General features: G+C 38.5%; 1 protein-coding gene across 1 annotated transcript in view; it reads left to right on the top strand.

The window, feature by feature from the left end:
• Positions 1–921: 921 nt before the first annotated feature.
• The window catches only part of Enpp1 (ectonucleotide pyrophosphatase/phosphodiesterase 1), a 70,513-nt gene continuing 44,509 nt past the window's right edge, over positions 922–26,925 (top strand). Inside the window, exon 1 of the mRNA XM_026380876.2 lies at positions 922–1,167. Within this exon, the coding sequence (XP_026236661.2) occupies positions 922–1,167 (246 nt within the window). The remainder of the gene's footprint in view (positions 1,168–26,925) is intronic.

Below are 26,925 nucleotides of genomic sequence, written 5' to 3'. Positions count from 1 at the left end.
ATTTCAGACTGCTTTAGAATTGTTAATATTGCTAACCAAGTAACAGTGTCACTCTCAGGAGAGCACATCGCTAACGTTTCGAAACCTTCCATACAGAAAGCCAAAAGGAACTAGTAAGTAAATATATTAAAACAGAAGCAGCAACAAAGCTCTAGAAACCACATAAAACCATGGAAAACTAAACATCCCGTATATATATATATATATATATATATATATATATATATATATATATATATATATATATATGTGTGTGTGTGTGTGTGTATGTATGTGTAAACCCGTTTATTTTAAGGTTGAATCTCCTCTCTTGGAGTAGTGTAGCCTAGGAGGTAGGTAAGCAAGGGCTTTGGGAGATCTCTTGTTTTTTTTCCCACGTGGGAGAACAAGAAAGTCACCCCACCCCCGCCCCCGACCCTACCGGTTCATTTGCATTTCTCTCCAGAAACCCACAGGTCTGTCCCGAGACTCACTCCCCTGCCTTTGAGAAGCTGGGAGCGCCTGGGCCATGCATCCTCCTCCTCCTCCTCCTTGCTCTATTTTGGGGCCCCATGATCTCATGCCCTCTGCAGACCACACTCTGCAATTCCAGTCCAGCCCGCGCTGCGGGGCCACGCAGGGCGATTCCTGCAAGTGTTCGCGGTGGCCGGGGCGCGCAGAGGGGAAGGCTTTGGGGAGAAGTTAAAGACACGCCCACGTGAAGGACTCAAAATAACCTACACGCAGAGTGCCCGAAATCAGACAGGAAGCCAAATAATCCGGGGCGTTGAGTCGCTTTCCCTTCACTTCGGGCGCTGGGCGGAGGGACAGCAGCCAAGGGTCTGACGGTGGGGCGGCGCGGCGCGGCGGGCTGGGGCGGGGCCGGCGTGGAGTCTATTAAAGGGCACTGGGAACGGCGGGGCCGGAGCGCCCGGGGCCACGATGGAGCGCGACGGCTGCGCTGGGGGCGGGAACCGCGGTGGCGGCGGCGAGGGCGGGCGCGGTCCCCGGGAAGGCCCAGCAGGGAACGGCCGCGACTCGAGCCGCGGCCGCGCCACCGATGCGCCCGGAGAACCGCGGGCGGCCGCGTCCTTGCTGGCCCCTATGGACCTGGGGGAGGAACCGCTGGAAAAGACGGCGCGCGCCCGCACCGCCAAGGACCCCAACACCTATAAAGTGCTCTCGCTGGTAGGTCGGCGACCCGGCCAGGCGCCCAGGAGGGCGGGAGGTGGGGCGCGCAGAGCTCCTTCTCTCGCAGCGCGGTCAGCACCCGGCCCCGGAGAGAGGCAGCCTCTGGGGCGCTTCGCTTCGCCTGCACACCCACCTTTGCAGCTGTGCCAAGTCTCAGCACCGCTTTCCCTTCTTTTGGCGCCAGCGATATGTTTCACTCCGGATGCTCAGGAGGGCCTCAGTATGAATCCAGAGTGTTAAAACCGGTCCTCTTTAGCGATATCACTTTCTTCCCAAGAAGAGCACAGGGTTTTTCCGAGGAGGAAAAATGAGCAACCTCAAAGTTGTCGGTCTTAGGAAGGTGCAGCAATGTTAAACCTCTTTTGGTGGCTCTGGCTCGGGATGCAGTACTGTAGTGATGATTTAGAGTAACTGATTCCAGTTGAAAAGATTTAACAGAGCTCTTTTCTGAGTTTTATCAGGAACTTTAGAAAACACTTTTCGTTCGGCTGTTTTGGTATTTCTTGCAGCTGCTCAGAAATGCCATCAATGTTAACATTAAGTGACTGTGATTCTTTGCCCACTCTAACCACAGGCTACGCGATCCGGGTTGCTAATGTGTAACTACCTATGGTCCCTTCGCTATTTTGTCATGACAGTTGCAAGATCCACAGTTAATTTTCTTGAAGTGTGTGGTTGTTTTTTCATTCTAAATCTTTGGTGGCCAGAGCTAATCTTGGGTCAGAAGGCCTGGGTTTCATGGTCATTGTTAGTTCCTGGGGCCTTCCATAATTCTTCCCTAACTCACTTTTTTTTTTTTTTTTTTTTTTTTTTGCTGTGTTAAAATGAGGTCGTGGAATCTCTTGGACATCGCATAGATTTTTGTGAGGATCAAATGGAGCAATGTGTATGATAAATATGATCAAAACCAAAAGAAGATATAATCGTTTTTATTTTATTAAGTGGAAACCACAGCCTTCTGTGTATAGAGTACTAAAATGTATTGTCACACATGATGATTGAACATAATTTGTTGTAAGACGTCTTTTCTGGTGTTCCAAGTCTCCTTTTTGTAGTCATTTCCAATGATATTTTAGGTATCATGGTGACATTACAGTACTTTGAGCCAAAATTCCTAGACTTAAGAGATGTTGTCATATCCTTAGTACTTAAAAATAAGACTAAGGTTCAAAGAATAAGTGTCCCAAACCACATGATGTTTGCATCTCAAGGTATATTTTTGTATCAGATGTCGTTGTTATAACATATGGTATTGAAGAGAACTTGTTTGAGTCTAGTGGATTTTGTTTTGTTTTTATTTTTAATGAAGACCTTTAGCTTTTACAACATGATCATTTAAATTATTTAGTATTACTACCTTCAGGTGGTTTTAGCATACTATGAGGCAGTCAATAATTATACATCGAATTTTATGCAAGTCAAATGTAAAACCATCTCTACATGCCTGAAAGTCTTGAAAGTTTTCCCATTTGCTAAATCTTTATATCTTCCCTGCTCATTTACTTACTCTCTACCCATTGAGAATCCACAATGGGTATCCACAAAGGTCCACCTTTGGAACAAAGGTTTTAGTCTTTGAAACCTGCACTCAGTTGGTCAAACAGCATCCCATGTGTTTTTATGATGCACCTTTGCATGGTTGAAATGGAAGTGTCCTGGTACTTATTTCCTCATATAGGACTACTAGGAATATTTTTTTGTATCCCACTAGTTGGGGCCTTTTTCTGTAACCTATATTTAATTCTTATTCCAGATCTTTTGCTGGAATCCTGAGAGACATTAAAATATAAGTAATCACCAAACTCATTTCTTATTCTTGAAACTTTTTAAAGCTGAATGTGAAGCCTCTTCCACATTCTTCTTTCCCTACCTAACTTCAGTACCCTCCTACCTCCAAATCTTTCCTCCAAAGGAATTTGACAGCTATTATCAAAGAGCACTGTGACACATCTTCTAGAGAAAAACTACAGTTAGAGAATTTCTCGTTTTCTTTCTTTTTTCAGATTAAGCATTAGCACACTTTTCATAAAGCTGAAGAAATAGGTTGGACTGTTGCATCCTGGTGTTGGGATTAAGAGTGGTCACCCACTCTACAGCTACTCTGCTTTAATCCAGCAGAATAAGCATGAGAGTTGCTTTGCAAATAGATAATTAATCAGTGGTAATGACTTTTGCACTTTTCTGAATTTTTCTCAGTAAACTGAAAGGGTGAGGGTATGTAAGAATATATAAAGAAGGGAATATCTTGTCCTACTCTTGCTTCTCCCTGTGTGGTGTTTGATCCTAGGAAAAGACAAGCAAGCTCTATTCTAGAGGCTTTTGGCCCTGGGTCCTGGAAATGCTTCTGCCTAGGCACTGATCCAGATTGAGGAAAGCAGAAAGAGGAAAAAACAAGTATTAGTTTCTATATGCCTCAGTAGATATGTGTGTCAGTCAGCTTTCTGTCACTGTAATGAAATACTGGGATAATTAAGATACACAGAAAAAAAAAAAGTTTATTCAGTTTACAGTTTTGGAGGTTCCAGTCCAAGATCAAGATGCCATTGCTGTGGGTCTCTGGTGAGGGAACTGATGGTGTTGGCATGAAGCACATGATAGAGCAAACCACTTTCATCATGAGCCAGGAAGCAGAGAAAGAATGAGACCTGAGTTCCACAATCCCTGCATAAGGCACCTCCACCCCCATGACCTAACACCTTCAATAAGGCCCTGCCTCTCAAACCTTCAACTACCTCCCAATAGGGCCACCCTGGGGACCGAGACTTTAAGCTCATGGGCCTTTGGGGGACTTGCAACATCCAAACTATAGCAATATTTTAAATACTAGATGTTTTTCCTTGGTTCCAAATCAAGTTTTGAAGTATAGACTTCTATTCAGGTTGGATTTGGAGTTTCATTTGAAATATCCTTGTTCCCTGCATGATTTTAAAGGGACAGGATTAACTGCATTGCAATGCATTTTTCCAGTTAGTTCTTCTGAAGCATTGTTTTGTTATGTTGTGATCTTCTGCTGTACTTATGTAAACATATGTCCATGTATGTGTCAAAGACTTCATGTATAGGTAGTGATCAATGAAGACTACTTTCACCTTTCCTTTGAAGAGTTTCTTTTAAGAGGTGGAGTTGGCCTTGGTTATCTGAGATTTCGGGTGTGAAGGTTAATAATTCCCTCAGCTTCCTTCCCTTTGCCTTGTGATCTGTTATCACTAGAATACAATGTTAATAATACTCACGCTAACTCTCTGCTCTTAATTAGATTCAGAATTGACATGGCTCTTTGGTTAATGAAGATTTAATAATAGTATTCATGATAATTCTCAGCTCTTAATTAGATTCAGAATTGACATTGCCCTTTGGTTAATGAAATTTAATATCTGTCAACTATAGTTAAGCATTTTATTTTAAAATAGCCGGAGCACCTTGGAGGTCAGAGCTGTCTGCTCTTTGCCCTTTATGGTATTTATTTCATGTGTTCTAATAAAATGCACCAAGGATTTCTAGGAACTCAGCTAGACTGTTGTTTTTATTTCTGGTTCTAAGATAGTACCTGTGTCATTTGCTGCTAAGACAAATATCTGGAGAAATGCAACTTAAAGGGGAAAGATTTTTTGGGTTCAGTTTCAGAAGTTTCAGTCCAGGGTTGACTGGCTCCATTGCTTTGAGCCCTTGATAAGGCAGAACATCATGGTGGAAGTGCATGGTGGAGAAAAGCTATTATCTGATGGCAGCCAGGAAAAAGAGAGAGAGAGGGAGAAAGACAGATAGACAGGCAGACAGGTAGACAAAAGAAGGGGCCAGGCCAGGGACAAGCTATAGACCTCAAGGGCATGCCCCTGTGACCTGCTTCTTTTAACCATGTCCCACTTGTCTATGGTTTTTGCTACCTCCCACTAGTCCATTCAAATTAATTTACCAAATGGATTAATCCACTGATAAAAGATAAGATCTGGATCAGAGCCCTCCTTATCCAATCATTTTCTGAAAGCCCCACCTCTGAACATTGCTTCACTGGGAACCAAGCCTTTAAAATATGAGCTTTTGGAGGACATTTCAAATTCAAACCCTAACAAGACCTAATGTGGTTCAGTGTCAGTGTTTGGTTGGTTGAATAATCGCTACATTTTTAATTAGAGGGAGTCACACTTCAACTTGTAAAAGGGCAAGATGGGAAGACCAAATATATAACATGGCCTCAAAGGTTCCACAAATTCAGAAATCCAAATAGACATGATCTGGGTATAGTTTCTCAGGTAAGATCAGAGTGGGAATAACAATTTACTTGGGCAGAGGGAAATGAAACAAGTAATGAATGAACAAGAGTTCCTGACTGAGGCCACATGTCTAAGAAGATACCAGTCAGGGCCTCAGTGATTATTTAGATTCAGAATTAGAAATCTAGCTGCTGGAAATTTTTTTCAAGTAGAAATAATGAGGATGCACTAGGATATTCAAGTAAGGCCATTGTATAGGTAAAATAAATCTCCCTTACCTATGCCAAGGCCTCTTTTGATGACTTTGCTGCCATATCCACATTCAGTCTTTATAACTCTTATGGGCCACTGTTGCCTCCAGCATTGCTGTCTATTACTTCTTTTCTTCTGCATTGAGTCATGCTCTGTGATTTCTCTCACACCTGTTTATATCTCAGCTCTTTCCGCTCCATGTAGTCTCTTTCTACAGCATGCATAGCCTTGCTTTGAATACCTGTCTCATTTCCCTTCTGTGCTGCTTGTCAGTTAATTCTCAGTTTTGCCATCTCCTATCCCCATCATATACTAATCAGGCCTTGAAGAGAATCCCTAATGGCCATGGGAGAGACATGCATTATGCATTCAGTATAAGAACAACTGAGGCTATTTACCATTGTAGAATATTTGCAGAAATTTTTATCAGCTTCTCATGTTTCTCCTTCTAACTCTTTTCTCTTAGTTTTCAGTAGCTAAGGTAAATAAAATAGTTTTATATTCAATTTTGTTTTGTAATACCATTGTAATTTTTAATATTAATGAATGTATTGCCACTGTAATGGGCATGTATTATGTATTATGAGCTCTTTAGACAAGGCAGAGAACTTAATCATGATTCACAACTTTTTTGTTGTTGTTAGAGGAAGAGGTATTTCAAGTTCCAGACAACTTGGAAACAAATGAGCTTTTGGAACTTAACTTATAATTAGTGTTATGGTTTGGAAGTGAGTGTCCCTGAAAAGCTCACATGTGAGACAGGGCAAGAAGGTTCAGAGAAGAAACGATTGGGTTACAAGAGCCTTAACCTAATCAGTGAATGAATCATCTGATGGACTTTAGTGGTAACTGAAAGGGGAGGTAGGGCATTGGGGGTGTGGCTTTGGGTCATATGTGTACCTGTGGAGTAGAGTGTCTCTCTCTGCTTTCTGATCACCATGTGAGCTGTTTCCTTCTGCCACACTCTTCCTCCATGATGTTCAGCCTCACTTCAAGCCCCAAGGAATGGAGTCAGCTCCCTATGGTCTGAGACCTCTAAAACTGTGAGCCCCCAAATAAACTTTTCCTCCACTGAAGTTGTTTTTGTTGGAGTCTTAATCACAGCAGTGAAAAAGCTGACTAAAACAATTAGTGATCTGCCTTTGGTTGAAATAAACTTGCCTCTATCAACCATGAAATATACCCCAAATAACAAAAAATACACAAGAAACCTTTTTAGTAAATGAACTCATGGCACAACATGGATTACTCTTCTCAGCATAAATCTTGTGCAACAAGAACAGATATGCAGAATGCTGACCTAACATGAAAATCCTTTGGCATTAAATAAAAATTGGATTATGTGTTAACCAAGGAAGGAAAGTGCAGTAATACATTTAAGAAGGTCTTTTAAAAGAGTAGCCAGAATTTCAGCTAAATATTAACCGGGCACACTACTTCCTGAATATTTTAGTTACCTGAGGCTTCATTACAACAGTTAAGATATTGTCTATAATATATGTCAGTATTTTCTCTTTTACTTTTAGTTTTTAGAAGAGCTGTTGGAGATACAAATGGTTAAAAGTTTAGATGATGATAATTAAACTTTGCAAATTTTAACAGGCATTTTCCCATATATTTTTTAATTGATCTACAACACATCAACAGCTCTGAAATAGGAAAGTATGGTGACATTCAGTTCTACTTTGCAGATCAGGAAACAGGTTTAGAGGAGTTCAATCAGGTTTCTCCAACAGTGTTCATAGAAACCACCTGGGGAGTGAATGCCTTAAAGACATGAATTCTGGGATTCTAATACCAGAGATAAGGATTTGGAATGGAGTCAAGGAGTCTGCATTGTTTTTCAACATTTTTTCAGATGTAGGTGGTTTATTTACCTCACTTTTAGAAACATATCAAATGCCAAGGCAAAAGCCACACCATTAAGTAATAGACCATGATAAGTGAAAGGCCTTTTTTCTTTTTTCTTTCTTCTTCTTCTTCTTCTTCTTCTTCTTCTTCTCCTTCTCCTTCTCCTTCTCCTTCTCCTTCTCCTTCTCCTTCTCCTTCTCCTTCTCCTTCTCCTTCTCCTTCTCCTTCTCCTTCTCCTTCTCCTTCTCCTTCTCCTTCTCCTTCTCCTTCTCCTTCTCCTTCTTCTTCTTCTTCTTCTTCTTTTTAACTGAAAGGTCTTTTAAATGACAGATTTTTATTGTGGCCTAATGGCTGATGTCATCCATACCTTTGCCTTGTCCATGATGATTGTTATATCTTGATGCACCAGGCTTTGTCTGTCATTGGGTGTCATCTCCCCACACTTCAGTATAAGCAATATGTGATTAGAACCCCTGTGATTTCTAATGTGATGCCACAGATTGTTATATAATGAGGTATATTTCTTTTGGTAATTTAGCAACTAAATTTCCCTGAAAAAAATTCAGTGACAAAATTAGTGTGCTTTTCATTAGCATAAAGTCAGGCAATAATAAGGTTTTCATGGTCTTCCAATATTGCAAATTTTTGGTAAATTACTTTCTTAATTTGAATTTCCTTCTTGATACATTTTTTAATTACAAGAATAGGAAAATAGAGAGTCATCAAAGAAAACTGTTTTTGCAAGGGTGAATTTTCACAAGCATATCTCATTGGTAATTTTCTCACCACATCTTATGACTTCACATAGATCTATCTGGCAAACATCCATTCAGATGTGATTGGGGATCTTTAAAGATCATTCTATTGTGCTTTTTAGGAGAATATTCATGAGAAAAATAGCTTGTTCCTAAAACTGGGTTCTTTCCCTTCTAAGGCTTCTTGGCACTAGCATGCTTGTAGGGTCTTAATGGGTCATCTGAGGCCTAAGATCTCTTATGGAAAGAGAAAAGAGACATTCCAGAAGTTTTTGTGGTGCTTTTATGTAGCAAAATAAATAACAACTATTGTGAGTTTTTTTTTTCCCCCCAAATGGAGTTTGGAAGACTCATATGGCATATTTGCCCACATATATTGCTGTTTTCTGGAGGCCAAACCATCTTGTGATGAGGTTAAAAGCCAAGCTGGATGCTTTTTTCCCGGGAACACCCTTGTTATTTAGAAAGCATTACTGACAAACTGTTGTTACTGCTAGTTGGGTATTTGGCAGACATTTTATTCAAAATGAATGTCATTAAGTTTGTCAATTCAAGGAAAACAAATGAAGGAGATATCTATTGTCTACAATAAAATTGAGCTTTTGGGCAAAATTAGAATTTTGAATAACTTTCATATTTGATTCATATGTGATTCAGACATATATTTCCTGAATATCTACTTTACAGCTTCCCAATCCTTAAAGATCTTTTGAGGTTATGGATGAAGATAATAAGGGATGATATTTTTCATATTGTTCAATGATGTATGTCAACATTTCAAAAAACGGCAGAACTTAGTAAACCAATATTTTTCAAAGAACCAGTGGATGATGTTCCAAAATTATGCATTGATACAAGTTCCAAAGTACAAGGTAGACTAATGGATTTTCATGTAACAATATGAAAAGTTGTCAGTATCTATCCAAGTTTCATGTTATGATTTAAAGAATTGCCACTTGTAGAATTTTGGTGTGGTTTTAAAGAAAAGTGTCCCTAGTCCTCTGAAAAGCCTTCTTAGGGTTGTTAGCTATTTGTAGGAACATAGATCCTGAGACCAAAAGTTTTGAGAATATATCTGCTTTAAGGGAAAGTATATATTTAATAATATTTTAAGAACTAAAAGAGGGAAATGGGAGATTAAGACACATAAAAATGATCAATCAGGTATAACATTTGTATCTTTATGTAAATTCCTTTATAGATTTCAAAAACATTCTGCTTCTCCTGCCTTATTGAGTCCAATTATCCTCTTGTTAGAGATAATTTTGGGGTTTCTGATCACATTAGTAAGAATTCTGTTAATCTTATCTTTGTAGTTTATTGGTAAATAACTTTGGAGTTGGAATTGTGATAAAATCCTGATACTCTCTTATTAGCTGTTTGAATGTAGACATATGTTTCCTGAATATCAACTTCCACACAGTAAAATAAAACCACATCAGAGTGTTGTTAGGAGAATTGAATTATATGTGCAAAGTGGCACATAGTGTGCCCCTCATGGTAGGTTTTCTTGACATTGATAAGCTTCAGAGTGACCGTGAATTTTAAATTTTTCTTTACTCAGAAGGCCCTTGACAACTTTGCTACCTGGTGTGTGCTCTCCTAATCCATCTGCATCATTTCCTGAAACTTGTAAGAAATGAAGAATTTTGGGCCCCATCCCAGACCTCCTGAACCAGAATCTGCATTTCCCAGGGATTTGTCTGCACATTAAAGTTTGGGGTGTCACAGCTCTCCAAAGTTATGAGACCTAATTATTGGAATTTCTGTAGCTATGAGTTATAATCAATGCTTGCTCTGCCTTTGACTTTCCTATAAAATGCTGTGATTAAAAACACAAAGCAAGACAGAAAAATTCAGTTCCTCCCTCCATGACCTCAACTATGATGGCATTGGGTTGAAGTGGCGCTACTGCTGGTTGCATTTGGTCCCTCTCCTTCCTTGGACCCCAGTGGTACATTGATATAAGTAGCCCCATTGCTTCTGTGTGTCCAGAACACTGCACACCATCTCCTACTTCCCTTTGCACATGCAGTTTCCATCTTTCAGGAACCTACCCATGCTCTCATTTTTTGCTTGTTCTTTAATTGCTTTTTCCTTACTCTGTACTGGCTTGTCCTTTAATTGCTCTTTATTGCTCTCAGCTGGGCCAATTTTCTATCTTTGCAATCATATGGTAATAGTCAGGTGTTTTTCCAGCTTAGCCATCCATCTACCAGGATCTCATGTAGATTTCTCTTTACAACATACCATCAATAGAACTCTTCACTTCAAAGTTTCCATTGCAGTACCTTCTTGACAATCCACAAAACCCAAACAAAGGAATCTTGTACTGGGGCTTTTCAGGTGATGTTGAATCAGGCTAAATGTCCTTGGCACAAGTTTATTCCATAATACTTCATCATCCAATACACTGGCTTCCTATAAATCACCACCTAACATCATCTAGATCAGAGTCTCTGGAGACTAGGAAACAGTTGAATGGAATGTGAATGTGCTCAGGTGGGAAGGGTTAAGGAGCATTAAGAACAGATCATATTGGTCCTGTCTATTTTTGGATTACCCAGGGAAATAAATACAAAACAACTCTACTTATATATGGTTTATTTATATACCACATCCAATCAGCTTAAAGGAAGTTAATGTGCAGAATGTCAATACTTGGAAACTTCTTTGCCATGTCTTGGAAACTTTGAAAAAGGGAGTGTTGATTTTTCCAGAATGATTCAAGCAAAGGTCTTGGGAGACAAGTATCTTGTAGAGGGTAAAATTGGAGTAATAAGAATTGTTTGCTATATGACCTTTGAACAGTTTCTTTACTTGGCTGACTTTCAGTTTTCTTAATCATAATATAAAGGGTTAGGTGGGCTTCTTCTAGATCTAAAATTTTTGTCTAGAGAGTTTAGAGTATTTTTCTCCTGTTGTAAAAATGCTTCATATCACAGAAAATGCAAAAGTGTAAGGGAGAAAATAAACATTGCTTTCATTCTATGTGCAAGCTATTAATATTTTGTTCTTACCCCAAGGATTCTATGTGTACATATCATTTTTTTAACAAAAAATGAGATCAAATTGTATGTACTGTTCTCTTTCCTTTTTAAAATTTATAGTCTATGTGATATTTTAACATTGCTAGACAGTCTTTTTTTTTTTTTGGTGGGCCTGAACTAGGGCCTTATGTGAGTGCTGTACCACTGAGCTACATCTCCAACCCTTTATAATTTCATTTTAATGCAGGATCTTATTAAGTCACAGGTTGGCCTCCAACTTCACTATCCTCCTGCCTCAGCCTCCTGAGTGGCTGGGTTTACAGATATATACCACTGCACCCAGATGTTAATTGTCTTTTTAATGTATCTTTGATAAGTAGGATTTTGGGACTTTTATTTCACTATCCTTAGCTCAGTGACAATCTTTGTAACTGTCCCTGCTTGTATTTTACATGCAATTAGTCCTCAGAATTTTATTTTTTTTCTGTTTTAATCATTGTTTAGCTCTACTTCCATTTCCCATGACTCCTTCTATGGTTATATTATTAATTATCCTAAAATAGTGACTGTTTTTTTTTTTTTTTTAAAGAATTAAGTTTTTTTTTTTAAGAGAGTGAGAGAGGAGAGAGAGAGAGAGAGAGAGAGAGAGAGAGAGAGAGAGTTTTTAATAAATATTTTTTAGTTCTCGGTGGACACAACATCTTTGTTGGTATGTGGTGCTGAGGATCGAACCCGGGCCGCACGCATGCCAGGCGAGCGCTCTACCGCTTGAGCCACATCCCCAGCCCCTTCAGTATATTTCTTTTCAGAATTTTCTAGAGACTGCGACATCACATGTGGTAAAATTTGTATTCCTCAGCCCAGCATTTAAGTTTTTTTTTTTAAAAAATTTATTTAGAAATGGCCTCTCTACATTGTTTTAAATTTAAATTTTTAAATTTTAAGTTTTATTTAGAGACAGGGTCTCATTGAGTTGCTTAGGGGTTCGCTAAGCTGCTGAAGCTGGCTTTGAACTAGCAATCCTCCTGCCTCAGCCTCAGGAGCTGATGGGATTAAACACACACACCTTGCTAACCAGCCTCATTTTTATTTCTCATTGTTTGAGTAATAGTGGATCTTGTTTCTCGAGGGCTTATTAACGACAGCTATCCATTTGTAGTAGCACTTCTGGATGACTAGTACATACATACGCAGCCAGTTATTTAATATTTGTCAATCATTTAGAGTAGACCCTAAGTGCTAGTAAGTTTGGGAAGTACGTACACGTCTTCACCTTTGTTGAGTTTCTCATTTGTCAGGTCCTGTGCTAGATATTTTATCTCCTCTAATTGGCACAGTTCTGTGAGTGAAGAGGAGCAAACCTGTTGGCTGATGAGGATGTCTGGTCTGGCACCTGCACCTTAGTGGGACTCAGTGTCCTGCGTGTTGTGTGAGACATGTTTTATACCCACAGCTTGAATTGAGGAGTTTGAAGGGCTCAGGTATTTTTTGGTCTTAAAGTTCCTTATCAATTTAGAGTCAAAATCAAGCTCAAGATACATGTCTCTCTCAAATCTTCCAGCTCTGCTGATCTATACCTTCCATTACAGTCAGCTCAAAGTAGGACTGTTCTTCACACACACCTTATACAGGTTATTTCTATTCTCTATCCCAGGTGTGATTTTTTTCACTTCTGTTTTCTCACCCAGCACCAGGCACCCCCAGGTTCCACTTCAGTGTATTCTTTTGCATGAAACATTCTTTAGCTGCTCTTCCATCCATCTCCCTTGACCCTGAACCGCTCAGTTGCTGCATAATCCTGTAGAAGTCATAGCCCTTATTTAAGCATAAGAAGTCATAGCCCCTTGTTTAAGAGGCAAACTATGGAGCCAGACTTCTGGGGTATAAATTCTGTCTCTGCCAATAACTGCTGTGTATCCTTTAATTTGGGGCAAGTCCTTAAACTTTCCCGTGTCTTAGTTTTCTCCCCTGTACAAAGGAGATAATAATAGTAACTACCTCCACATCTGATAGAGTCTAGGCTAGATTATAGATTGTAATTTATTGGACACATATTTAGAATTCCTATTGTGTGAGTGGTCTGGTGCAAGAGGCTGGGCCACAGGGTCAATAACAGCCCACCCCTAGGGGACCAGATACTTATCAAATAATTACATAAAATATCTCAAGTTGCAACCATGGTAAATCCCACCCAGGAGCCATATATTGAGCTGTGAGAGAACAGTGATGGGAAACTGGCCAATCAGGGGGTTCAGAGGAGGGGGCCTCTAGGAAGTATGTATCTTGCAGAAAAGGATTGGGAGGGGTGGTAGTAACAGGGGCAAAGGTCCTAGAAGAGGAGGGAACATGATATATCCTAGAACTTGGAGAAGGCCACCATGGTTGGCATGCAGAGCTTGTGGTGTACTATGGGACAGTAGGCTGGAACTGTCATTAGGGGCCAGGCAGGGCTTTGCAGACCATCTGAGGGATTTTTTTTTTTTTTTTTAAGAGCAATTGGAAATCACTGAAGTCCTTTTTCTGTTTGCCTGTTTTGTTTGGTTTGATTTTTGTTCGTAGCAACAAGATGTAATTTACATTTTAGAAAGGTCATTTTAGTTTTAATGGTAGGAACAAATTAAAGGGAGTGCAGAGGGTGGATGTAGAAAGACCGACACTTTTTTTTTTAAACTCAACTACTCTATAACTCTCTTTCCTTCCACTAGGCACATATTGTAGCTACTTATATTAAAATTTAAATAAAGTAATCTTAAATAAAATAAAAAATTCATTTCCTCAGTCATAGGAGCCACACTCCAAGTGCTCAGCAGTGACATGTGGCTAGTTTCTACCATATGGGTGACCATGGATATGTGGGACATTTTTATCATCTTAAAAACTTCAGTTGGATATCAGGTAAAGAATGAGGTATCATGGTTTTTGTTTTTAAACTTTTACAATTCTTCAGCTCATAGTGGTAAAAAAGTAGGTAGCACTTGCTCAAGAAACATTTACTAAAAGAAAAAAATTAAAGGATTAAGTGTGAATGTCCTTAGCATCATAATTTCAAGATTCCTTATCCAAATGAATGAGTATAATTAAATTGACTTAACTATAAATGAATACATTAAAAGATGCTATATTTCTAAAATTATGTTCCCTCTCAAATTATAAACCCATGTATCCATTACCAATTTTTAAATTGTGTCTTTAAGTTGCCCCCATAATTGCAATTAAGTAACCATTGGGCCTTTACAGAAAGTGAGTGATGGTTTATTTCCCTGTTAAGCTATTTCCTGTCCTAGGAATAAGTACTAAAATCCTCTGTGTAGTTGCTTTTTTTTTTTTTTTTCTTCTTAATTTCTACTGAGACTGTTTTTAAAGGATAAACACAAGGTACTGTAGTTTGAATTTTTTTTTTTTCAGAAAAAAAAGAACAAACATAAAACACACTTAAATGCACATGATGTTCTTTGCACCTTTTGTTTTTCATCATGACTGCAACCTGAATGTGTAGGTATGACACCTGCCTAGGTGAAAGGTCAGTGCTTTAGTTGAGACCCATAAAGCTTTCCCTCTTAGTCCATCTATCTTATTCTCTGCCTGAGGTTAGGAAGGGCTCTTCTGTAGGATGAAAAAACAAACTTTTTTTCTTCCTTTTCCTATTTTATGAACTTTAAAAATTCTTTTCTAAATTCATTTAATAAAAGCTCTTTTTATTTAATGAGTCATATCTTTCTTGACGTTATCTTCAAAAATGACAAGGTATTTTTAGGATGGGTGGACAGTATTTTTTATTGTTTGACATTCAGCTGAGCAAGATCTAACAATCTAAGATCTAAGCAAGATCTATTTCAATAGCATTTGCATTTAGAAGATTTGAGAACCACATAAAACAGGTGAATTCCTAAAATGGAGGGTTCTTTGCCCACATTAAGTTTAGCTACAATTGTCCCCTGAGATGTGTTGATTGATCTATCTCGGTCTAATTATTTTTAGCTGTGTTCCTCAGGTCTAATCAGAGAAACAAAAGGCCACGTCTGATAGTTTAATCAAAAGAATTTAAAATTGGAAGCAAATTACACCACGACTAGAAAAGCTGGATGATGGGGCACCAGGACAACCCAGAGGCTGCTACCACCTGGGAACAGAGGACAAAGGGCAAAGGTGGTGAAACCAGGCCTTGGGAGCTAGGGCTGTGATGGAGAACTGGGACCCTGAGAGAGGTTGTCACCACAGGGGTCACACCTGAGACAAGGAACAGAGAATGGCCCTGATTCTCACTTCTTCCTGCCCTCCAGTCTTGTGTCCTTGTTTCCTACTTGATTATTTTGTCCTAAGGACTGGGGTCAGGGAGTCTGGGAATGAATTCAGCCAAGGTTCTTTCTCTAAGCTAGAAGATCAGGAAAAAGCTGGAGTCCCCATTTGGGTTTCTTGGAAAACAAACTTGGGGACAGACTCAGAGATGGAGACTGGCATTTTCCTAGAGCATCTCTTGAGGTCAGCACCTGTGGGAGGGAAGGCAAGGAAATAAGAAAGTGAAGGGGAGTTGATATGCTCAGTGGAATCCCATGGATGCCACGTCAGTGGAGGACTTGCCCACCTTGTGGCCCATACTTTTTTTTTTTTGGTACCAGGGATTGAACCCAGGGGTGCCTAACCACTGAACCAAATCCTCAGCCCTTTTTAAATATGTGCTAGATGTGTGCTCCACCGCTAAGTCACAACCCCAGCACCCCCATGGATGGCTCATTCTTAAATTAACCTGAGTTTTTTTTTTTTTTTTTTGTAGTTTTCTAAGAGGGAGAAGCTGCCCCAGGAAGAAGGTGTGGCTTTGGGCAAATGGCTCTTTTCATCTGAGGTGATTCCTCTGGGGTGTAATCCCAAACCCTGGGGAGCAGTTCCCTCATCCTTGAAGGGTTGTCCAGACAGCTAGCCAGAATATTCAGCACATTCAGAGAATAGATGTGAAAGCAATGTCTATGCCTTTTTGAATTCTTGAAAAAAAAAAAATTCACACATTGCTGCAGTGTATGAAGTGAACATTCAACTTGCTTTTTTTCCCTTAGCAATAGCATATATTGCTGATGTAGTCCACATCCCAACCTAGAGATCTACCTAAAAAATTTTAAAGAAGCTTATTGGCAAATTAAAAAAAAAATGTTTATAAAGTAGCATTACATGGAAAAGGATGAAACACAATTGTATATGGAGTTGTTTCTTGATAATGTACATGTATGGGATTTAACATTTTTTTTAATATTTATTTTTTAGTTTTCGGTGAACACAACATCTTTATTTTATTTTTATATGGTGCTGAGGATCGAACCCAGTGGCCCGTGGATGCGAGGCGAGCATGCTACCACTTGAGCCACATCCCCAGCCCTGATTTAACATTTTTTTAAACAAATTGGAAAATTTCTGAAAGAATAATGTGAATGCATGCCTATTTCTTTTTCTCCCAATAAACACTCTATTTTGAACAATTATAAGTTAACAGAAAACTTGTGAAGCTAGGACAGAGTTCATCTCCACATCATATGTGGTTTTCCTCTCCTAATATCTCCAAAATTGGATGGTACATTTACTACACCTAAAGAATATTGATGTATTCTTATTAATAAAGTCCATACTTTATTTGGATAACCTTGTTTTTTTTTTCCCCACTAATGTTCTTTTTTTGTTTGTTCTTCCAGTATCCCATCCAGGAACACCAAATTACATTTATTTTTTGTGTCTCCTTAGGCTCTTTTTCACTAAAATTCTCAGACTTTCCTTGTTTTTGATGACTTTGACAGTTTTGAAAGAATGAGTCATATATTTTATGGGATATCCCTCTATTGGGATTTGTCTGATTTTTTTCCTCATGATTAGACTTGGATGCTGTAGTTTGGGGAGGTAGCCCGCAGAGGTAAAGTGCCATCCTCAACATATTAAGAGTCTTTGTTATTAATATGACTTATCCTTGATGATGTTGACCTTAATTTCCTGGCTAAAGTAGTCTTTTTCAAGTGTCTCCACAGCAAAGTTACTTTATTTGTCCCTTTCTACACTGTACCTTTGGAAGGAAGTCACTATGCCCATCCCTTACTCCAGGGATGGACACTTATGTTCCTTCCACCTTTGTGTTGGTCGAATATCTACATAAGTTATTCAGAGTTCTCCTATATAGGAGATTTGCCTATTCTTTCCCATGCATTTACTTTTCAGTCATTTAAAATATAAATACGAACTCATCGATATTTACTTTATACTTTGGGTTATATCCCAATACTCTGTTATTTATTATTTTGTTCAAATTGTCCTAAGCCATTGGGAACTGGCTTCTCTGTCACTTTGCCATACGCTTATTATTTTTGTGTGTGTGTGTGTGTGTGTGTGTGTGTTTCTGCATAGTTAGTAGCTCTTAACTTTCTGGCACTGCAAGGTGTTTAAGATTTTTCAGCTCATTTTGTCCTGTTGTTTATTTACTGAAGGTTGCTCGGCAACATAAAACTAGTGTGTATAGTCCACATTTCCACTTGCAAATTAGGAGTGGACTTTTATAAACCTCTCTGCTTCCACTCTGCATTTTTCAAAGAGGATGGATGAGGGGTACACGCTACAGTGCCAACATCCCATAGTGCTCTGCCTGTGCAGTAGTAGTCAGGGGTTTCCTTCCTCCACTAAAGTGATGACAACCCGGGCCATTACCTTTCAATGAAGCACACTTATAGCAGAGCCAATTCAGATTTCTTGATTAATCATTTTACCTTGCAAATGGTTGAAGCATAAAATCTGGGAGAAGGAGGCAGGCAGTGTGCCTCAGGTGGCCAGGAAGCCATTTTCGTTTGTACTACAAGCTTGATAAATTTATCTCTGTTCTGCCTCTGGTCCTCAGTTTGATGGGCTAAAAATCTCTCATGGTTTTTGGTGGGTCAGGAATTTGGGGGAGGTGTGGCAGGGCAGATGCAGTTTATGGTGTTCATGCAGTTCATGCAGCTGCAGTCAGCTGGTGATTGAAATTAGAATGTCAGGGCAGAGCATCTAGGAGCTGGCTGGGTGACTCATTCTGTCTCTTCATGTAACCTCAGGGGCTCCCCTGTGGTCCCTGTGCCTGGGACAGCTTGGTCTTTCTCACTGCATGGTGGAGAATAATTACTCTATTGTTTACAGTGGGGCTAAATGCTAAAGGAATTTAGAGCAAGTATTCCAGGGATAGATCTAAGCAAGTATTCTAGGACACATCTACATAATTTAAAACTATTTGGGTGGTATTTTATATTGTATGGATTTATAATGATGTATTCAGGTGCTGGAGAAAAAAACACAGTGTCTGTTTTCCCTCTGCTTTCATGTCACGGCAGACTTCTGTGACCCCAAAAGGTATGAACCTTTCTCCCCACCTGCCAGCAATGATTCTGCAGCTGTGGTCACCAGCCAAGTCCTCTAATGCATTTATGACACTGCCTACCTAGAGATGGCATGGGATCCCACAGGTTGGGAGTTCAGTCTCCAAGACTGACCCCACCCCAGATACCAGTTGCAAGCCCCACATTGATTTTAACCTGTGCTTCTGTCTTGTTAAAAATCGGGGTTCCCATAACATCCTCTTTGGGTTCAGTCAATGGGCTTGAGCAGCCACAAAACTCATGTTGCTGGGTGCAGTGGCTCATGCCTGTAATCCCAGCAGCTTGGGGCTGAGGCAGGAGGATGGTGAGTTCAAAGCTAGCCTCAGCAATTTAGTGAGGCTCTAAGCAACTCAGTGAGACCCTGTCTCTAAATAAAATGCAAAAAGGGGTGGGGATGTGGCTCTATGGTTAAGTGCCCCTGGGTTTAATCCCTGGTACCAAAAACCAAAAAAATAAAAAGTCAGGTTGACATTTATGACTTATTATAAAACATATTGCAAAGGATACAGATAAAGAGATGCATAGAGCAAGGTACAGGAGAAGGGTTATGGAGCTTCTATGTCCTTTGGGGTATGCTGCCCTCTACATGTTCAGTTCTCCCCAAGTTCTCCAAACCCTGTCCTTTGGCTTTTTATGGAGACTTCATTACATAGACATGATGGAAGCATGGAAAACCATGTTGAACTGTGATTAGACAGAAAAGGAATCATATGATGCTGATAAACTAAATGGGAAATATAGTAAGGCCTGTGCACTTCCACATCCTTGGTCTCTGTGCAATATTCCTCCCTCCAGGGTTTGAGGCATTTGGAATGAGGAGCATCTTATGACTATCAGACAAGATGGGTCACAGAATTTGTTTCTGGCCAAGATTCTGAAAAGCAGGAAAAGGTTAGAGTTTCCGTGACCCCCTTGGGGAGGGAACAATGAGCCTAGAAACCATGAATGAAAACCAAAAATATATAATAATTATTATTATATATATAATATATTATTATATATATAATAATAATATTAATTATTATTATATATAATAATAATATGTAATATATAATATTACATACTCTGTTTACTCTCTGCTTATTAATAAAAATTTAGATAGTCACAGGTTTTTGCCATGGTAAACAATGCTACAATAAATATCTTTTTATGCATATCTTTGTGTTATTTATGTGGGACATATTAACAGATACATTAATAAAATTAGAATCACAGGTATAGAAGATATGCAGTTTGAATTTAGATAGATTCTTCTAAGTGAACTTTTTGAAAGCAATATTTAGACCTCTGTGAAGACAGTGTGTAAGGGTCTATTTCTTCTCACTACCTCACCGACTCTTGTAATTATGAATCTTTTTAACATTTGTCAATTTCATTGGAGAGGAAAAACATTCATTGGTTTTTGAATTTTAGTGAAAATGATCTTTAAATACTGTTGTTGGCTATTTTTATCCCTTTACATAGCTGGTTTATTACTCTTGGTATTTTAAAAATTTTGAGTGTGTTTTTCTACTTTTTTATAGCTTCATTATCCGCCAGAGAAATCAACCTTTTGTTGTATGTTGAAAATGTTTCATCCTCGGTTCTCCTGCTTTAATTTTGTTTGTGCTGGATATTCCATTTTAGTTTACAGAAATTCATAGTTTTTGTGGACTTGAGCATATCAAATTTTCCTTATAATTTCTGGATTTTGTTGCCATGACATTAAATGTGTCTAACACCTGAAAATTATAGAAATATTTGCCCATCTTCTTTCTAGTGATTTCATTTTATACCTTTAATTATTTACTCTGTCATCTCTGTCGTTTTATTTTCTTATCAGGCAAGAGATAGAAATCCTGTTGACTGGACACTTTCCTCAAGATCCCTTTTCTCCATAGATTACTTTTCTGAAGAAGCTGAAGTAAGTTAGATGAATACATGAAGAAAGACCACAAAAATTATTTTGCTCTTCTAACGTTCTGTTCAAGACAGAAGACAGTTAAATAAGCAGAAGTGTTGATAGTTAATAATTCTGTGATGACTCAGGTCCATTAGCCATTTGTGGACATAAATTGAAGTTCCCGTGTGGGGATTAGATTCTGTATCTGAAGAGCTGTCCTCTGGCCTTTTGAAGTGTGGTGCTGCTTTGCAATTGAGGAGTTTTGAGTCACTGACCTTATTGATGACATGCTTGTTGCTCCATATTCTGTGAGGGTGTACACATCACAGAGTGAAGGTCAGCAGGTCAACATCAAAGCTCAGCAGAGCCATTACTGTACACGATCAGATGGATGTTTTCTTCTTTGACCTTTAACTTCAAAGAGAAATGGTCTGTGAAAGTACTTGGTGAGATCCTGGAGAAGCTCACTTTGAGATCTTTGCTCACTGAGGCAGAAGTAATAACTATTGGTTATTCCTTTCTTTGAAATGTTTGGTACTTATTGAAACAAAAATAAATTAGCATGATAAGAGAATAACTGGGTGAGATAAACCATTTCCCTTGGAGGGCTCTAGGAAAGATTTCTAGTATGAAGGGCATGGTGCAGGTGAGTTCCAAACCCCTCTCAACCTTGTCTGGGGAATCGTGGCCCCGGGACTTGTGTTTCAGCTTCTTCTCAGGACAGGCCTTCTAGTTTATTCCAGTGGCCTCTGTTCAACCAAAAATGATACATGGGTATATTTTGGGGGGTAATGGTCTTTAAGAGAGGAGAGTAGGATATAGGGTAAAGGGTCATCCAAATTAAGGTAGAATTGATTGTTGGAGAGAAATAATAAAATGTGCCAAAGTATTTTTTGGATTATCATATTAGTTTAGAGATGAATCTAATAGCATCATCTGCCCAAGAGAGACTAGTTGAACCCGTTCTATACTGTTTTTATTCGTTGATTGTTTGGGACTATATTTTGGGTTATAACAGATTCATATTATCTCAAGGGCTTCGTGTTCTATTTCATGTACATAGTGTCATCCGGGAAAGTTAAAATATATATATTTTACACACACACACACACACACACACACACGTATATAGATATCTGCTGTCAATGTTCTTTTCCACTTAGGAAAACGTTAGATGCCCAGAGCCTCTAGTAATAGGAGTAACATGTAAGAGTCCCTATGTTTAAAGTAATAATTTAAGGATTTCTATTTGGTACCTTAATCACAAGACATCTCCATCTCTTTCAGACTTTCTCATCTCTTCTGTTCTTTTAAAAGAAAGGTGTCAAAAATAACATACATTTTCCAAAGAAGAACATGTGGTTTTTCAATGTGACTATAACAGTGGATTGTAGTTCTCTTTATTCACAGCTACAATCTATTTTGGCAAAGACTATTAAACTTGGCTTCACACAGATTTGTCCTACTTATTAAACATGAGAAATATTTGGTCTTTTAAAAAATGTACCAGATTCATGGCACTGTTTCTAACGTATGTTAGAAGCAAGTACTATTTGAAAAGATGCCATACATCCAGTAATTCCATTAATCATGATTGTAAAAAAATGCATTAATTGTGGATTCTTGGAAAGTCAAACAAAATTGTGGTATGTCTTTGAAGTATGTTTTCACGGACTTCTGTCTTACTATCTCTCATTTTAAAGTTGGAATTTTTCCATTTGTGTTTGTAGAGAGCTCTGTATTGTCATCTACAGAGTAGAGGTTCTTTTTCTTTTTAAAGGAGGAATGGCTCTTAGGAAGAGTGCTAAAGCTTGTGAGCTTAGCTCTCTTGGAACTCACTCAGAGAGTCCTAAAAGCAGCTTAGCAGCTGGCTTGAGCAGGCAGAAACAAATCCCACCTCACATATATGGATCTGTACACAACCAAAGGAAGCCAGCATGGAATTCCCTTCTGTTATGTTGCTATTAGCACTCTAACTGCCTCTTTGAGTCACTAATACAAGTAGTGATTTGGTAATAAATGGCCTTGTCCACCAAGTACAAGAGTGAGTTTCCTAGATTATTTGGGTTCTCTTTCTTTCTTTTCTTTTCTTTTCTTTCTTTCTTTTTTTTTTTTTTTTTTTTTTTTTGGTTTGATTTGGTACCAGGGATCGAACCCAGGGGCACTCAACCACTGAGCCACATCCCCAGCCCTATTTTGTATTTTTATTTAGAGACAGGGTCTTACTGAGTTGCTAAGTGCCTCGCTGTTGCTGAGGCTGGCTTTGAATTCTTGATCCTCCTGCCTCAGCCTCCAGAGCCACTGGGATTACAGGAATGTGCCACCACACCCAGCTAGATTATTTGGGTTTCTGTTGTCATTGTGTATTGTAGTTTATCAATTGCTTACAACTTTATAAAATAACTTTTCATTACCTTTTTTTTTTATTTTAGTACTTCCTTTTCCACCATTGTAACCTTCAGCCTATACTAGTTATAAGTTGCTAAATCCTTCTATAATAGTTTCTGTGGTTTTTAAGGACCCATTAATGAGACAATTTTAAAAATTACTGTTCTCATAATTGCCAAGACTGACATAATTGTGATAATGAAGGATATTCTGCTCTAAGACAGTTATTATTATTATGTGTTCCCTGGCACAGTACAGACAGGCATTAAATTTCTTCAGTTGAATTTGATGAGGTTGAAGATGGGACGGAGAGGAAGAGATATAAAAGATCTATTTTCGGAGACTATCGTAACTCAGAAATGAAGGTAAAGTTTTTAAATAAACATTTCAGTCTATAAGAAATTGTTGCACATTTGTATATCTGTAAGGCATGTATTTTATTGTAAGTACATTGTATTGCACATCCATCATATTTTGTAAAGTTAGAACAACCAGTCAAGGACATAGCTATTGTGTAATTTATGATGTATTCTTTATATATAAAGACAATAAAAGTTGATCCCACTTTATTTTCTTCAAGCTGTGAAGATGGTTTCAAGCTTGAAGTTTCCCCAAGGTTCTTCTTTGAAACCAGTATAAATCCTTTCTCTAAGAATACATCTTTGTCTTAGGCTTTAATGAGTTTTCAAATTTAAATTTTTTTTAAAATTTATTTTTAGTTGTATATTCATACAATACCTTTATGTTATTTCTTTATTTTTATGTGGTGCTGAGAATTGAACCCAAGGCTTCATACATGCAAGGCAAGTGGCCTACCACTGAGCCACAACCCCAGCTCTCAAAATTTTTAATGTTAATGAATAGAACATAACTAAAATCACAAAAGAAAATGGCACATGACCCCCCCCCCAAAAAAAAAAGGCAGAAATTTCACAGTAAAAGCAAAGACTTCCATTATACCCATTATTGGACACAAATTACAGAACCATTTGAAGATTTTTGAAGAAACTATGGAAGAAATAATAGTGAGTTGGAAGAAACATAATTTCTTTTAACCTTTTTCTCTGGGCTACAGGCAGGAACTGTCTTCTGATCTATCCTCCAGCTCACTAATTCTCCCTCCCACTGTGTCTCTTCTGCTGTTGAGCATAATCATTGAATTTTGTTCATTTTACTTTTCATTTCTAGTATTTTATTTGATTTTTCTACAAAGTTTCTAGGTCATTTTTCATAGTTTATTGTTTTCTGTGACTATTATCCCTCTTACCTATTTTTACTTTGGACATTATTTGAAGAGATAATACATTTCTAGAACTGATGAAAGACACCAATCCTGGGATGTAGCTCCTTGCATGTTAACCAGAGTTAATGAAATAAATATATCAACAAACATCAGAACTCACTGCAGAACATAAAAGTAAAAATTTTAAAAAATTTAAAGATATTAGAGGAAAAAATGATTTCTTTCAAAACTATGACAGGAGGAGCTAAATTTTATGAGCTAAATTCTCAATAGTGGTGATTATAGCATAGATAGTGTAATAGTGTCATCACTCTGCTGAGAGAAAATAATTGCCAAGCTGGAATTCTGTACCCAGAAAAAAAATCTTCCAAGATTAAGAACATCTGGGCATGGTGGGACATGACTGTAATCCTCACAACTCAGGAGGTTGAGGCAGGAGGATCACAAGTTCAAAGACAACTGTAGCAATCTAGTGAGAACCTGTTTTAAAATAAAAAAATAAAAGGACTGGGAGTGGGATTCCATGATTAAGCACCCTTGGGTTCAATCCCCAGTACCAAAAAAAAAAAAAAAAAAAAAAAAAAAAAGAAAGAAAAGAAAAAGAAATGGTGGTGTTTTATTGTCCTCTTGGAAGAATCTCTAGTAGGCCCAGTCCTCTCTGTGAGTTGGATATTCCCAGTAGGAACTGTCGATTATCAAGCACTTCTGGCCCCATACACCTAACTAGGCATCTTCTACACATTCTGGCCAGAGCTGCTGACAACTTTGTGTGGTGGGTATCAGCACCCTTTTATAGATTAAAACAAAAAAACCAGAGAGGCTTAATGAGGACATAAAACATTCACAGGTCTCACAGCTGGTGTTTTCTAGAATTTGCCACAGTATAACCCCCACAAGAGCCCTGAACCTGTTTTTTTTTTTTTTTTTTTTTCCTGCTCTATCCCTAGCACTAGGTGAGTGCTCAACATGTAGGGTCTCAAGAAATGTTTGTTAAGTGCTGAATAAATGAATTGGCAGAAGTGGGATTTGAACCTCAGTTGCTTTGCAGTGGAAGATCTTTGCACCAGGAAGATGTCTGCAGCTTCAGAATGTTAGTGTTTCACTGAGGCTGAGTGTCAGGTTTGCCTCTGCGTGGTGAGCTTGTTCAGACTTGACATCTCTTTTCCCCCATTTCATGTAACTGATTCCATAAATTGCTTCACATATAATTTCACTGCAGTTTGTAAAGATCTCCTTCAGAAATGTCAAAAATAACTAAAATGATGCTGAGTGTCTCAGAGACCAAGCAGACTTGAACAGTTGCTTGAGTGGACTTAGGAACTTGCTCTGAGAAAAGATTCTAGCATCTGCTTTGAACTTTGTAATGCTTAGAAGTGGATTTACTTATCAGGGTCCAATTCTCATTTTCCAGGAAGGAATATCTCCCGAAGACTCACAGTGCTGCAATAAACTGAATTCTCACTTTTTTTCCCCCAGAAAACATGCAGCTTTGTCAAAAGTCAAAGGTCTGATAGGCAATGCGATTAGCTAATTCATCTTCACAAAGGACTGGATTTTTATTCCATCCATCACATTACCAAATCTGGCAATCTACCATTTCCTAATTTTTTTTTTGCTTGTATATTTATTATAGATATCCTTGGGCATAAAAGCCCTTAATGAACCAATGATCTTTTGTCACATCAGATGAGGAAAAGTAGGGGATCATGCTTTTCTTTCAAAATTGTGTTCACTTAAATCACTGCCTGATGGTTTTGAGCTGAATGATTATTTGTGGAAAGTCTACTGTGTGCAAGGCATCCTGCTAGACAGAAAAATACAGAAATGAATAAATAAATACAGAAATGAATAAATAAATTCATGGCTCCTTGGAACTTAGTTAGTCAGAGGCAGATAAATAAACAAATCTCATGGAGAATGGTCCAGGGCTGCTCTAACTGGGGTGAGGCAAGGCGTAGAGGAGCATGGAGCATCTCCTGAGAGAAGTGGGGCAGGTAAGGACAAGCCCTCATTGCCCATGTGGACCCCTGCCTTTCATGGTGTTGCCAGAGGATCTTTCTAGAACTTGTACATTTAGTCGTATTACTTGTGCAATTAAATGCCCCAACAACTTCTCACTGGCTGCTCCAAGGCCTCAGCCCGCTTTCAGCCTCTCCATCCACTCCCCTGCTTGCCCCAGGCCCTTTGTAGCCTACCTGCTGAGTTCAAATCTTGCTGCTTTTGTTTTCCACTCCATGGTTCTTGACAAGTTACTAACCTCTCTGTAGCTCAGTTTCCTTATACTGGTATAATCACCATAACCTATCTTGTATGGTAAGTAATTTAATATAATTGGAGAACCACCTGACACTGAGCATGTGCTGTGGAACTGTCAGTCATATAGTTGCAGTTGTTATTATTTTTTCCCACACTGGTCTTGTCTTCTGTCCTTCTATGGCTTCATCTGAAGCACTATTGTATATATTGTCACTGCAGAGATGAACTGTTAGGTTGCTTTTCCCTGTTTCATATCTTTATTATTGACATGGGGTATCCTTCCAGAGTTGTTGCCCTGACTAGATAATACAATCCAAAATTAGGTATTTCACCCCCATTTTTTTGATACTTCCCACTGAATCTACTTTTGTGCATTTTGGCAGTTACTCAAACATTTGTTCATTGCTAAAGGTGGGAAATGCTTTTTTATGTTGTTATTGTTTGTTTTTGTTCTCAATGTCTCTTTGTGAAGCCTTTTGTAACCCTTTTCTCCTTTGCTGTTCTCCTCTCTGCTGTTAGTATTTTTTATATATTTCTACTGTAGCTCTTGTCCGGTT

Source organism: Urocitellus parryii, chromosome 8, assembly GCF_045843805.1.
Source record: "Urocitellus parryii isolate mUroPar1 chromosome 8, mUroPar1.hap1, whole genome shotgun sequence".
NCBI classification, from domain to species: domain Eukaryota; kingdom Metazoa; phylum Chordata; class Mammalia; order Rodentia; family Sciuridae; genus Urocitellus; species Urocitellus parryii.
Note: the sequence above shows the minus strand (reverse complement) of the source record. Positions and strands in the feature narration are given on the sequence as shown.